General features: G+C 48.7%; 1 protein-coding gene across 1 annotated transcript in view; it reads right to left on the bottom strand.

Moving 5' to 3' along the window:
- dnah9 (dynein, axonemal, heavy chain 9) overlaps positions 1-16,044 on the bottom strand; it is a 145,984-nt gene that overhangs the window by 88,014 nt on the left and 41,926 nt on the right. Inside the window, 9 exon segments of the mRNA XM_060037597.1 lie at positions 314-487; positions 1,834-2,008; positions 2,886-3,033; positions 3,498-3,606; positions 4,489-4,616; positions 4,988-5,198; positions 8,553-8,840; positions 13,098-13,236; positions 13,944-14,101. Of these exon segments, the coding sequence (XP_059893580.1) occupies positions 314-487; positions 1,834-2,008; positions 2,886-3,033; positions 3,498-3,606; positions 4,489-4,616; positions 4,988-5,198; positions 8,553-8,840; positions 13,098-13,236; positions 13,944-14,101 (1,530 nt within the window).

The following is a 16,044-nucleotide window of genomic DNA, read 5'->3' as shown; positions in this document are numbered from 1 at the left end:
GAGACAGAGACACAGAGAGAAGAAGAGACAGAGACACAGAGACAGAGACACAGAGAGAGACAGAGACAGAGAGAGACAGAGACACAGAGAGAGACAGAGACACAGAGAGAGACAGAGAGACAAAGAGAGAGACAGAGAGACAAAGAGAGAGAGAGACACAAAGAGAGACAGAGACACAGAGAGAGACAGAGACACAGAGAGAAGCAGAGAGAGAGAGACAGAGACACAGAGAGAGACAGAGACACAGAGAGAAGCAGAGAGAGAGAGACAGAGACAGAGACAGAGAGAGAGACTTCTTTAGAAATACAAATACCTGAAGTGGCAGATCCGTGTCCATTTCGAATTTGGGCACAATTTTGGACCAGGGCTCAAATTTCTTGGTCTCAGGGTCGATGTAGTAGTCAAAGACGGTCCCCTGGGACGGGAACTTGACCGTTTTGAATTCAGTCACCCACCATTTGCTGAACTCCACCCGGTAGTCTACCAACTGACACACACACACACACACACACACACACACACACACACACACACACACACACACACACACACACACACACACACACACACACACACACACACACACACACACACACACACACACACACACACACACACACACGGTTTGAAATGGGAAAAAGGGTAGGTCTGTAGGGTTACGTGTCAATATTACATAATGACTCCTCTCTCCTCTCCTCCACTCTTTTGCCTCATATACTGACGGGGGAAGGTGTGTGTGGGTAATTTTTCCAGTTGTGCTGAATGCAACCTGGCAGACAGGTAAATTACATAAGGAAGATGTGACACCTGAAAGCACAAAATAGATATGACGCCCAATTCATTTAGGCAGACAGAGGTAACCCACACACTCACACGGGTACATATAGACACACTCACACACACACACAGGCACATGTACACACACACACACACACAAACAAATACGCACAAACACATCCACGCACACACACAAACACACCCGCACAATCACACACACACTTGTAGACAAACACGAGTTCACATACACACCCACCTTGTTGTCAGGTCTCCTCTACCCACTAACCCAACCCCTGGCGCTGCAGTCAATAAAACCACTTAGCATTTAAATGCAGCTCTGATGGGAAAATAAAGTGGAGCTCCCTCCTTTTTTTGATAGCAGAAGGAATTCTAGCTTAGCAAGTAGCTTAGCAACCACACCAACAACAGGCTAATTTCCAGCCACGCCTTTAGAGGAAACGTTGATTTAAATCCCGCCCGCCCAGCCACCACTTCCTGTCCAGGATATTAGAGCTAGCTAATATCTTGTGGATGAAGCTGTGGCGTAGAGGTCTTCCTGGGATCTTTACCACGTACCTGAAGCCTAACGGACCTGGGAAATCCCTTCTGAGATCCCATTTGATCCAAGAATTCAAAGATATATAGACTGACCCGCTCTTCTTTTCGAGTTATTAGAGACCCTAACCGGTGTATGTCCTAGACAGAAACCCTCAACCCAAGACAATTTTATGTTTTTAGCATGAGAATGTACCATTTTAATGAAACTAATTAAAATGGTACTGAAATACCATTCTCATGCTAAAACATTAATTATGTTGGTACATGTGCAGCCTAATAAAAGGGGATCAAAGGAACAGAGAGTCCCAACGTGAACAGGCTATGGTTTTACTTTAAAAGATGTGATGTGCCTTTGTTATTCGAGTCCAACGGTAACAGTCCACCTCACGTAATACACCCTACCCATCTCTACTTAAAGCCTTTCCTCCTCAGGTGGATGGAGAAGGTATACAAACATCACATACGAGTACAGCTAATGGAGACGAAGGCCTAGCGTACCTGGTCCTGGAACATGGCGCCCCCGAAGGCCCAGACGGTGGCGAAGACAAAGTAGAGCTCGTGGAGCTCCTTAGCGCAGTCGGCTGGCGTGTTCTCCGGGGTCAGCAGACACTCCAGCAGGTGGCACAGCGTCTGCACCAGGCTCTGCTCCGGCACAGGGATGATCTGCTTGAACCTGGACCCAAAACGTCCCAGACACAACGCTTAGAGAGGGAGGAGCCAGGACCAGGGCTAGACCAAACATCACGCTTAGTGAGGGAGGAGCCAGGACCAGGACTAGACCAAGCATCACGCTTAGAGAGGGAGGAGCCAGGACCAGGACTAGACCAAACATCACGTTTAGTGAGGGAGGAGCCACGACCAGGACCAGGACTAGACCAAACATCACGTTTAGTGAGGGAGGAGCCACGACCAGGACCAGGACTAGACCAAACATCACGTTTAGTGAGGGAGGAGCCAGGACCAGGACTAGACCAAACATCACGTTTAGTGAGGGAGGAGCCAGGACCAGGGCTAGACCAAACATCACGCTTAGTGAGGGAGGAGCCAGGACCAGGACCAGGACTAGACCAAACATCACGCTTAGAGAGGGGGGAGCCAGGACTAGACCAAACATCATCTTTAATGAGGAAGTCAGTGAGTCAGTCAGTCAGTCAGTCAGTCAGTCAGTCAGTCAGTGAAGTTTATTTAGATAACACACTAAACAGACAAGTAGCAAAGTGCTTCACAGGCATTAAAGAAATTAAACACTCAGAAACACAAGACACTGTTGAAACTTCAAATTGTGCGTTGTCAACATTGACAAAACGGTTGCCTTAACTAATTTAATTGCTTGTCAAATACCCATCTCGAGGAGTCACCAAAGATTTCCATGAAAATCAATCTTGATTTTCCGCGTTCAAAAATTGCAAAAAAGCGAATAATAAACTTTTCTCAATTACTTGTTCACCTCCCATTTCTTCTTATGCTCATAGTATGTGCATATATGCATACATTGAATAATGACACATAAAATGAGGACGTATTTAAGGGATAGTATGGTGCGCCTTCACCTTGTTCTGATGGTTTCCAGGCAGCTTGGCAAGTACTTGTCGAATAGAATGGTCAGGTTGGCCTTCTCTGATTGGACCTCCCTCCTGTCAATCCAGCTGGACACCGGTGGGTTCCAGCCCAGGTCGGCTGGGTTTATATAGAGGATGCCTAAGGGGATGGAAGAGTCACTCTGGGTTCAGTCCCGGTTGCATTGACGTGTGTGTGTGTGTGTGCCTGTGTGTTTTTGTGCGTGCATGCACGTCTTTATATGTGTGCTGATACATATCCATGTTATACTGTTTATGAGTGAGTGAGTGAGTGAGTGAGTGAGTGAGTGAGTGAGTGAGTGAGTGAGTGAGTGAGTGAGTGAGTGAGTGAGTGAGTGAGTGAGTGAGTGAGTGAGTGAGTGAGTGAGTGAGTGAGTGAGTGAGTGAGTGAGTGAGTGAGTGAGAGAGAGAGTGCGCGCGCGTGATGGATTCATATTCACATTTTAAATATGCGTGTGGTGTGTGTCTGTGTGTGTATTCATGTGTATTTGTATGCGTGTGTGTATTTATGTGTATGCGTGAGAGCATACGTGCGTGTGTGTGTGTGTGCAGAAGTGTGCGCACACGTGTGTGTATGTGTGGTACCTGCTCTGGACACGGTGGCGGGCGTGGCCGTGCGCAGATGGCTGATCTCAAACACCAGCCTCATGGTGGGGTTCAGCGGGATGCGCTCGTTACTGGCCAGGGTCAACACCTGGGGGAGAGCTCCGGTTCATATTTGTAGCACGACCCAAAAAGGAAATGTTCTCATAATGTTTTTTGACCTAACCCTAACCCCGGGTCCGTCCCGAAACGACCAGGTTTTTTTTTAGGGAGAAACCCACCGAACAAGGACGGTAGGAAGCCTGCAGTTCAGAACACTGGGTGGTATCCACACACACACACACACACACACAGACACAGACACACACACACACACTACGGCGCTGCCCACGTTCACCAAACCAGAACAAACCAGCGCGATGCTATACCAGCGCCTGATTGGGTCTATGCATATTGCCGCTTTGATAAGGGCAGAGAATATCTTGGCTTAATTGCCTCGCAAACAACGAGGTTCTGGTTGGTGAACCCGGGATGCGGACTGGAATGAGGGCTTTAATAATGTATGGCAGGGAGGGCTGCAGAACGACGCAGCGCTATTGGACGCTGCCGACCTGGAAAGTTGAACTAAAGTGAAGTCTGACTAAATGTGAGCCAGGGAGAAGCTGTAGAGAGGCAGGACAACGGCAGGATTCAGTCTACCTCAGACAGATGGAGTCAATCCCTATTTATTCATACTCAAACACATGTGTAACATAAAACCGTGATTAAAACAATATATTGACTTATAAGCAACCTTATAGTAGTTTGCAAATTTAAACCTTTTTTATTTGTAGCAGAAAAATTGTTGCATGAATTGCGATTAATTTGATTCAATAATTAGCGTATCACTTCATGGATCAAAAAAAATATGTAATCAATCGACAGCCCTTATTGTTTCATATGTCTTAATCTGACTGAATGTAAGCCAGGTAACAGCTTGACCCAAGAGCGACAGGACAACACTAGCTCTGCTCTCAGTGTCTCATGACCAAACCTTGTTGTCGTCCATGACTGTGTTGAGGGATTCTATCCACATGGGGTCAATGTCCCCGTCCAGAACGATCCACTTGGGCCCGGTGTGGCTGAGGTTAGCCAGCTCGCGCATGATGTTGGAGAACAGGCCTGGAGGTAACAAGAGAGACTTTCTCTAGTAGGAGAGTGATAGAGGTACGATTTAAGAGCGATTATTTGGAAGAAATGCCGAAGCCAGCTATTCGTTCGTGAAACGCTCCATGAGAATATTTGTTACATGTTGATAGCGCCGGTACCCGGCTACATTTCTGAGCAATCAGGGTATCTCTTCCCTGATTGGTTAGGGGTTTCTATCATGCCTGTCAATCATGACAATCAGGTGTGTGAGACCTCAACGGCAGAGAAAGGAGGAGGCGTTATTCGGGTTCCGTGGTTCCAAAGTAAGGTTTACTCTTTCACTTGATGTTGAAAGATGTTAACGTTTTTACGATTATAATTATTTTGAATATCGTCCATCTTACCGTCCTTCCACTCTCGGGTGGCGGGGTTGATGATGCCGAACAGCTCGTCATTGGTCACGGCCTTGGGGTTGAGGTCCGCCCACACCGGGCGCCTCTTCATGTTCTGATAGGTCCTCTGCAGTGACCTCATCACCTGGCTCTTCCCCGTGCCGGCGTTCCCGATGACGAACACAGAGTGCCGCACCGCCAGCAGCTCCTCCAGCTGCACCACCTGGACACGGAGACACACAGGGGTTGAGCTCAGCTAGGAGGAGCCGGGGATCCAACTAGCAACCTACCGGTTACCAGCCAACACCCTCCTCCTCCTCAGCCACATGTCGCCAGAGAAAGGCAAAGTAAATGATTACTAGAGCAAGATTTATCTGTTTATCAACCGTTAGTTCATGCTTATTACTGCATTACCTAATGTTACTTAATGGGTAATTTAGTAACCCTCCTTGTAAGGTTTTTTGAAACCATGTAGACTCACAGGTAAAGATCCCTGCTCCATTCCCAAACTGATAACCTCTCTGCACTTATGAATTGTTATGATTTTAGCAGCCAGCAACCAACAGAAGCAATCCATATTGGCACAGTGCACAACACTGAGAACGGGACTTAAATGAAGCCTCAAGTCTATGCCCAAGACTCATTAATATTCAGACCTTCATAACTTTTAGATAAAATATTATTGTCAACCAGGACCTTGCAAAACACACAATACAAAAATTGAACGAAGACTAAAAGTATTGGCTTTGTATTAAGACAATTAAATCACATTGGTTCCCGTTGAATAATGGCATGTTTTTCTGCATTTATATACCGCAAACCACCTAAAGGCCTTTAGAGGAACTACATGCTAGTCTTTTGCCATAAACCACCTTTATGCCTTTAGAGGGACTGTATGCTAGGCTTTACCCCAAACCACCTAAAAGCCGTTAGAGGAACTACATGCTAGGCTCTACCGTAAACCACCTGATGGCCGTTAGAGGAACTACATGCTAGGCTTTACCCCAAACCACCTAAAAGCCGTTAGAGGAACTACATGCTAGGCTCTACCGTAAACCACCTGATGGCCGTTAGAGGAACTACATGCTAGGCTTTACCGTAAACCACCTGATGGCCGTTAGAGGAACTATATGCTAGGCTTTACCGTAAACCACCTGATGGCCGTTAGAGGAACTACATGCTAGGCTCTACCGTAAACCACCTGATGGCCAATAGAGGAACTACACGCTAGTCTTTACCACAAACCACCAAAGACGGCGAGAGGAATAACATGCTAGCCTCTTCCATCTTCTTCTCCTCTAACCCAAACAGACGGTCCTGCCTGCCACTTGCTCTGTGCTGCATAATGCTGGTGATTTGTATGCGCTCCTGTGGGGCCGACCCGGTGTATAGGAGGCAGGGGTAAGGTCTGGCTCACTGCAATGCAGCACCGCAACCAGCCACGCATAGACGGCAGCAGTTCACACAGTTTGCATAAACACACAGTGTGTGTGTGTGTGTGTGTGTGTGTGTGTGTGTGTGTGTGTGTGTGTGTGTGTGTGTGTGTGTGTGTGTGTGTGTGTGTGTGTGTGTGTGTGTGTGTGTGTGTGCTCAAGAATGCCAGCTTTGGGGATCATGAAATGGAGTTCGGCTGTCTTTATCCAACAGTAATGTTCAACAACTGTCTCTCTCTCTCGCCGCCTCTCTATTGCCGTCTATCCCTCCCTTTCTCTTTCTCTCTGTGTCTTTCCTTCCACTCCGTCTCTCTCCCTCCCCCTCTCCCTCTCAGAGATGGAGCTCTCGATCGATGCCATCGACCAGCCCCCCGTGGCACGTACTCCCGATCCATTGATTTAGAAGCCAGCCCCCTCCCTCCTGGAAGACCGTCGACTAATTACCTTACGGCTTTCATGTGGATCTCTCTGTGTGTGTGTGTGTGTGTGTGTGTGTGTGTGTGTGTGTGTGTGTGTGTGTGTGTGTGTGTGTGTGTGTGTGTGTGTGTGTGTGTGTGTGTGTGTGTGTGTGTGTGTGTGTGTGTGTGTGTGTGTTAATGAGCCTGCCAGTGTCAGAGAATGTATGCTCTCTCTCTCTTCATCTCATCCCGCGGCTCTCTTTTGTTGCATTAAAAATCCACATTTCTAAAAGGGTGGTCCAAACAAAAGCGCTAAAGGTCCGGGCTCTGTGACGGGGGTGACGGGGGTGATGGGGGCGACGGAGGTGACGGAGGTGATCCGGGGGGGGGGTGTTTCCACACCGCCTTTTGTCTGGTTGTTTGTTTTCTACGAGTGTCCCGCTCTCTGTGTCAGGCGCGGGGGGGGAGGGGGTTAAGTGCCAGCTGATGGAGTTATTATGGGGTGCCGCAGTCTGCTTGACCCCCGGGCAGATTGCACATATTTCCCTGCGGTGCCGCGTTCATCCGTCAGCGACACATAATGTCTCCTCTCAACACGCGTGTACAGCGTGTATACAAACTGCGTGTGTGCGTGTGCGTGCGTGCGTGCGTGCGTGCGTGCGTGCGTGCGTGCGTGTATGTAATGACTACGAATGGGGGGCCGGCAGGTCCGGCACCTACGTGGCGTCCGCTGCATTACCGCGGGGTACTTCGGCGGTATTTGATCCATTCATCCCGGTCGCGCCAACCTGCGTGACAGTAATGTCTATTTCCCCGTGAAACTCTGTGCCGATACGGAGGTAAATAGCTTTCGGAGGGAGCCCACATCCGTCTGGGAGATTGCGGGGACTCTAATCTGGGCCTAACTGTTAATGATGAAGCCCGGTACAGGAGGGGAGCGGCGAGAGGCGTCACTGTAGCATCGGGGCCTCCCTCCCCGGCAATCAACCCTCACCGGGCAGAGAGAGCCGACTACCGGGCAGCAATCACAATGAGGAGCTCAACACATCACACTGACCCATGGGGGGGGGGGAAAGAGAGAGAGAGAGAGAGAGAGAGGGAGAGCTAATGAGAGAATGTGAAAGCAAGAGAGAGCGATAGTGGATAGAAAGAAATGAAGTGGGAGATAGAGAAAGAGATAGACAGCAATAGACAGACAGGGAGACAGAATAAGAGAGAGATTGATAGAACGAGAGACAAGGATAGGATGCCACCAGGGCATTCCAGTTTTACTTTTTAGTTCATCCTTAATGTCTCTCTATGTGGTTTATTGGTTTCAGGAGAATAACACATCATGAGACTCCACCATCATCTCACAACAAAGTAATAAAACTCACCATTTAACTATTCCTCAACCTTGAAATTATAAAAGATTCTTAGAAGATGTGGCTGTGGATGTATTGCAACACTTGTTAAGAAAATAGACAGTGGGGGGCTGTTTCCTAGCTGTCTAACTGACACGGCAGCTTTGAGGTGGAAATAGCAGCAAACTTGAAGAAAAGTTTAAATAAGAAAAATATCTTGAATTTACTAAACTTGTGCGCTGCTTACTCTACCAAAACGAAGGTGTGTCCTCATATAACGACGACAAATAAGGGAACAATGCATTGTGCCCGTGGTCCAACTCACACGACACGGACACACAAAGTAAAAAAAACACACAAAACACACCAACCGGCGTCGTTGTTTTTCGAACGCGGCGCTCACCTTGAGGACAAAGTTGTCCTCGGCCTGCAGTTTGAGGTCCAGCACGGAGTCTCTGACGCTCTTCTCAAAGTCCATGTCCCTCTTGCGCGGGACGTCCAGGGCGGGGAACAGGTCTCCGATCAGCCCCATGAACACGGGCATGTCGTCGGTCACGATCTTGGGGATGTTGAAGTCCCGCAGCGCCCTCATCAGCACCTGGTCCTCCGGCCGGCCCGGGTCGCCTCGCTTCAGCGCGCCCGCCACCACCAGGACCGACTTGATGGCTCGCAGGCCCCAGTCGTAGTGGTCCTGGAGGGGGGGGGGGGGGGGGCACCGATCACACACACACATTGAACAAACGCACACGTTGATCAAACAAATGTACACACAAACACCCGCACAAATCTCTCACACAAAAACACACACACACACACAGTGTAATCACAAGTGCAATCACACACATTGAAAAAATGCGCACACACACACACACACACACACACACACACACACACACACACACACACACACACACACACACACACACACACACACACACACACACACACACACACACACACACACACACACACACACACACACACACTGAATAAACACTGTGTGGATTTCACTTCCGCTGCCCTGGGAAAACCTGTCGACATAATGACGGTAAGATGTTTTCACATGAAACATATTGTTCCTCTTCCCCTGAGTCAACAGCGCAATAAGGAACACACCCCGAAGGGAACGTATGCAATTAATCAGAGCATTCAGATATACCGAAGCTATCAAATGTTTTAACTATTCAATATTCAGAAGCATATGCCTATGCGATTCGTCGATTTAAAAGGGCAATCCTGCGCTTGGCATTCAACTCGCACAGAGGAATTGTGTTGTTGTTCTTAAATACGTTTTCCAAAGGGGGGCGACGTCTGGTCAATTGAAAAACAACTTATTCTCTTGAGGAACTACGATTTAAATTTGCTTAATAAAACTGGCTCACGGTCAATGAAAAAGTCAAGAGATTTATCACAGTCCCTGAACGGCATCCTCCGTGGTCCAACATTCATTCATCAGAGTACGCAAACCAAGATGCTCCCAAACTCAATTACCGTCTCCCTGGTGGGCTATCCTAATGTCTAGCTGTGGGTAGCAGCGGCCCGGCCAACACAACACCACGCAGCGTCGGCATCCCGCATCTACTGGGTCGGCTGCGGGGGTGTGCGGACGGGCCGGGGGACTGTACGTTCTTCCAAGGTGTTCAGAGTGTCTATAAGCAGGAGGCACTTGCTGATGTGTCAAATAGCAGCCCCCCCCCCACCCCCCACCCGTGCAATCTCTCAGACAGAATGAACAGAAAATGTCCCCAGGATGTTTCAAGGAAGTGAGCATTAATGAGCAAGTCGCAGAACAGAAAAAAGACAAGAATACAAAACATCATAATAATTAAAAAAAGAATATTATAAATATATTTATATCCGATTTTGTTAAGCATTCTTATTTAACTTTTATGAATTATTTATAGAAAATAACAAACAGAATCCCCAACCCGAGGCTGTGCCTCAGAAACCCATGAAAGGGTACGCCCTGCGTTTGACATCTCCCGCCATGACTCAGCCGACCGGCCGAGACCGGTTCAGGTCTGAGCGCTCGCCGCCGGGGGGCCCCCCCCCCCCGACAGACGCGTTACCGCTTGGCCCCGCCATGTGATCTATAAACAACCCTGAGCATCTTCTTATCCTCCCTCTCTCTACTCGCTGCCGAGTCCTGCCGCTCCACGGCCAACGCAGCAGCTGACAGGAGCGGTCAGCTGCCCCGCCGGCCTCCGTCTGGGGCCCGGCCGGCCTCCGTCTGGGGCCCGGCCGGCCTCCGTCTGGGGCCCGGCCCTCTGATTGGTGGGACCAGATCGGCGAGGTGGTTTGTTGGGAGGAAAAAATTGAAATTTCAGTCGGCTGTCTGCAGAGCCCGCATCGTCAGCAGGGAGCAGCAAACCCGTCTCCCTGGTTCTGGACCCAGCTCACACCCCTAATTAGTCTGGGTGGACTAGATCGATGACATTATCTGATGCATCATACATTTGGGTGGAGTTTATTTACACTATTTATAAAATGTTGTGTATGAATATGTGATTTCAGTGATAAATCTATTGTGTATTTGTGGGAAGCCTATAAGACAAAGCCTATAAGATCATGTGTAATAAATAAATAATCAATTCAATTTATATAATATATGAAATGCTATATGTGTATGAAGCATATCCATTATAATTAATAATATATACATGTGGAGCATGTCAATTATATTTATGTAATATAATATACACTATCTATTGTGTGGAGCGTCTCAATAATATTCCAACCACCTCTTTCTTCTTCACATTTCTTTCATCAGCTTTGTTGAACTCAAAAGGAGGCAGAGAGGAAGCAGACAAACGGCCAGGTCTTCCAGGAAGCCCTGTTTGAATGACTTCCAGGGGATGACTCCCAGTGCATGACAATTCCCCCTCTCTGCTCCCAACCAAAGGCAGAGGAAAACCTGCCTAGTTATGAGCCCGACTCCGGGCAAAACTTTGTTTGCGATCATTGAACCGATGACCCGAGCGGGCAAAAGAAAGAAAACCCCCATCGCCGATGATGGTATTAAGAATAACAATCATTTACTATTTCATACTTAGCCTGGGAAGTGCCCGAAAAGCTGAGAAACGCAGTACTGTGGAAACCACTTGTTCTACTGAGCAGAGTGCTTTCCCCGACTCATTGGCTCGCATTGATTCGCAGCCACGACCCGCGAGAATACACAGTACAGCAGCAGTTGGTTAATTATCATCTGATTTCATTACCGCTAAATTGCTAACGTCGAAATACACTTGAAAAGGAGACAACGGCCAACAACGGCACAGAAGTAGGGAAAAAAAGGGAACTTTCTCACTGAAGAGAGAATCTGTGCTTTAGAGGAAACGTAGATAATAGTACTTTGCCATGGCACTTAAACAGGCATTGTAATCGCAATGTAGTCATCTCTAATTGCAACATCTCAAAACCCCACAGTCAGAGTTGGGCAATTCCGTTGCTCATATTAGTCCGCATTCAGAGCGATATTAAGGCATTATAAATATTTAAAATCTGTGGCTAGCATCCGCAGCATTTATTGTTCTGACATTGGGAGGACAGTGAGCTGTGACAAAAGTGTCCAAACACTCCGCAGTTGACATTTCCCGCGCATGTAACCCATTGTCGAGCGCGTTAGTGAACGTCCCTCATGGCTTGTATGCTGGGCGGTTGGAATCTCATCAAAAGCAGCTTTAGAATTAAAATGTCAAATGTGTGCGTGGTTATGCGTGCTGGTATGCATGTTTCAGTGTATATGAATGCCTGTCCTTATGTGTGTGTTTAGCTGCAGTGTGTGTTAAAGTGTGGCTTCAGTTCTGTCCTTGTGTGTGTGCGACTGTGCTTGCGTGTTTTATATATATATATATATGTATATATATATATATATATATTATATATGTGTGTGTGTGTGTGTGTGTGTGTGTGTGTGTGTGTGTGTGTGTGTGTGTGTGTGTGTGTGTGTGTGTGTGTGTGTGTGTGTGCGCGCTTCTGCGTGCATGTGTGATGAATATATATCCCGTTGCTGCGTGGGTCTGAGAACATGTCCAGTGCATGCATGTGTGAAGGAGGTGGATCGGGGTTAATTTCAAACCCAAGGGCATCATTCTGCTTGCGGTTGCAATGCAGCGCTACCATAAAATAAGAAGTCTCCCTCCCAGAATGGAGCCAATTCTGCCGCAGGGCCGGGGTCCTGTACTCTACCTGCTCCTGGAGCAGCTCTAGGTGTCCAGGTCTACAGTACCTATATAGAGAGCAGCTCTAGGTGTCCAGGTCTATAGTACCTACATAGAGAGCAGCTCTAGGTGTCCAGGTCTATAGTACCTACATAGAGAGCAGCTCTAGGTGTCCAGGTCTATAGTACCTACATAGAGAGCAGCTCTAGGTGTCCTAGTCTATAGTACCTACATAGAGAGCAGCTCTAGGTGTCCAGGTCTATAGTACCTACATAGAGAGCAGCTCTAGGTGTGCGGGTCTATAGTACCTACATAGAGAGCAGCTCTAGGTGTCCAGGTCTATAGTACCTACATAGAGAGCAGCTCTAGGTGTCCAGGTCTATAGTACCTACTCAGAGAGCAGCTCTAGGTGTCCAGGTCTATAGTACCTACTCAGAGAGCAGCTCTAGGTGTCCAGGTCTATAGTACCTACTCAGAGAGCAGCTCTAGGTGTGCGGGTCTATAGTACCTACTCAGAGAGCAGCTCTAGGTGTCCAGGTCTATAGTACCTACATAGAGAGCAGCTCTAGGTGTCCAGGTCTATAGTACCTACATAGAGAGCAGCTCTAGGTGTGCGGGTCTATAGTACCTACATAGAGAGCAGCTCTAGGTGTCCAGGTCTATAGTACCTACATAGAGAGCAGCTCTAGGTGTCCAGGTCTATAGTACCTACATAGAGAGCAGCTCTAGGTGTGCGGGTCTATAGTACCTACTCAGAGAGCAGCTCTAGGTGTGCGGGTCTACAGTACCTGTTTGGACAGCAGCTCCTTGCAGAGGGTGTAGAGGGTGATGAACTTCCGGGCCAGAACCCGGGCCTCCAGGAAGCCCTCGGCCACCAGCATGATCTCACAGATGAGCTCGAAGTCTGGCACCACCATGGCACAGGGCCTGCAGGGGCGAAGGGAGGCCCGTTAAGGAACCCGGGGGCCGCGGGGAGCAGGTACACGCCAGGATCGATACGAGGCCGTGTTCAGGGCCGATGCTGACACTGACGTTTTTGCAGATACATAAAAAACAGGGAAGGTGGGACACCTCACAGGGGAGGCATCGGGTCATGTGTTTGTGGGTTTGGTTGCATTCGTTGTTGGGTGTGGGGACTGGGATAGGATTTATAGACGCATCCTTTGGCCCAAACAGGGCATCAGGGGAGTGCACAGGGGTGTGTGAAGGGCTTATGGGATGCATGGGCCTGACGGCCATTTTGATCATTGAGGACAGCATTAATATCATGGGTAATGAAACCGAGATGTAGGCTAGAATTATACTTAAATCACACTAGAACACATTGTAAAAAAACGACTCGTCGAGATAGTGGAAACGTTTCTTCCCCATTAACATCAGTTTCCCCCTCATTAAGCACTTTTATATCACATTGGAGTTGCTACAAAACAAAGTTATAGTGTGGAAGAAGTATATTAGTGTGCAGAGTAGCTATAGGAATCGGAAATACAAAGTGAGCATTTTAATTATTATGCATTTATATTTTTGGAGTTAGCGGGTGCCTCGAAACAGTTCCTGGGTGACATCTCCTGGCAGATCAGGTGGGTTCTAAAGGCCCCCCCAGGTGGGTTCTGAAGGTGGTTCCCGACGGTTACCTGAACAGAGCCTTCAGGTTCTCGGGCAGCTCCGTCCTCCCGGCGTAGCCCGGGTTCATGGTGATGAAGATGCCCGTAGAGGCGACCAGGTTCACATCCTCCCCCATGAAGTTGAACCTCGTCATCTTGTCCCGGATGGCGTCCTGAATGCTTTTCACCTGTACGTCGTGGACGGAGAAGATCAGAGGGAGCCCAGAAGGAGACACCTGTACGCCCAAGTGCGCAGGGACTGATTTGATGCGGGGTTGTGATGCACGCTGATGTTCACATGCCGACAAGTGTTCCAACAAAGGTTTGACGTTGATATCGCCGTGGTCACACAGCCGAGTAAATAAAGGATATAAAGTTGGAATAGTCGATGTCGCGTTACTTTCGGAAATTTTGCATTTTGGAAATATGACAGCGCACAACCCAGTTCATCGGTAACAGTCTGCTAAATTGTCACGCCGCATGCGTTGGGGTATTTCTGTCGAGGGCTCTTCTCCCCTGTCGGGTTTATGATTGAGTGACTAAAGAAAAACAAAGGAACGCTTTGTTTTTTTTGCCTAATTGTCCCGGTTTGAACTTTTATGAATTTAACATGTGGTGAAGAGGGCGTGAGCAGCAGAAGGCTAAAAATAAATTAAAATAATTGTTAAAAGTCTCTTCATGGATGAGTCTCCAGCATCAGACACACTCGACACGACAACAGGATTGTCCCGGAACAGAGCGAACAACTGGAAACAAACCGAACCCTTGCCCAAAACATGGAGTGGAATCAAAAGAGTTGAAGAGGTTTTGAAGCATCAGAGATGCAAAAGCGATGCTTCAACAGAACAGTCCTACAGGAATGAAGCAGAAGTAGCATAAAAACATGACGGGCGATTTAACACACTCACAAACACACGCACAAACATTCACGCACAGTCGCACACACGCATCAAAAGTCCCACACACGCACGGAAGCAGGCAATCGCGCGCACACACACACACACACACCGCTTATTGTTATGTTATCATTTGCTAAATTATACAATTATCCTTGATATTTCAGGCAGATTGTAGATAACGCAGTGCAATCCCTTTGTGCCCTTTAGCTTGATTGTATCCGTTTTAATCCTGACTGGAGGTTTCGGGGCGCTACGTCGCTACGCTCAGTTCAGCGTGGGGCCGGACTCACGAACATTCATCTCACTACAGCTCCGTCTGTCTGGCGGGCTTCTTTGTTTCCTCGGCCTCGTGGAGTCTTGCCCAACGTCGACGACGCTTTGCCCTAACCCCGAATAACAAATGCGTGATTGCTTCCGTGGCGCAACAGCTGTTAACAATTTTGGGGCGATGGATGCTGCGTCCTGGCTGCTATCGCGGGGGTGCGTTCTCTGTACAGGCAGGGTGGCCGGGTTTGAGTGGCTATGGGGGGGGGGGGGTTGGTTGGGGGGCCCAGAGAAGTTTCTGACAGCAAACACAGCTGGAGTTTGATGTTCTGCTGTTCCTCCAAGGTCCACTTCATCAGCCTCCCTTGTACCAACACACACACACACATACACACACAATTACACTCACACACACACGCACACACACGCATGCATATAAATGCGCACACATGTAGAGAACACACACAAAGACATTACACACACACACACACACACCCGTACACACACACACACACACCACCAACAGCACCGTGATTTATTATTCATTATGTCACGCATAACGCCCATCCATTCTTCTGGCACTTTAAAATTCTCTCAGCCGTGGACTTCAATGGCTTAGTGCTGCTTGACTTTCATTGCTGCTTACAAGCGAGCGAGGGGAAGGGAGGGGAGGGAGGGAGGGAGGGAGGGAGGGAGAGAGGGGAGGGAGGGCTGGGGAGGGGAAGGGGGAAGAGGGAGGAGAGGGGAGGGAGGGAGAGAGGGGAGGGAGGGAGGGGAGGGAGGGCTGGGGAGGGGAAGGGGGAAGAGGGAGGAGAGGGGAGGGAGGGAGAGAGGGGAGGGAGGGAGGGGAGGGAGGGAGGGAGGGGAGGGAGGGCTGGGGAGGGGAAGGTGGAGGAGGGAGGAGGGAGGGAGAGAGGGGAGGGAGGACTGGGGAGGGGAAGGGGGAGGAGGGACGAGAGGGGAGGGAG

Source organism: Gadus macrocephalus, chromosome 18, assembly GCF_031168955.1.
Source record: "Gadus macrocephalus chromosome 18, ASM3116895v1".
In the NCBI taxonomy this organism is placed as follows: Eukaryota; Metazoa; Chordata; class Actinopteri; order Gadiformes; family Gadidae; genus Gadus; species Gadus macrocephalus.
Note: the sequence above shows the minus strand (reverse complement) of the source record. Positions and strands in the feature narration are given on the sequence as shown.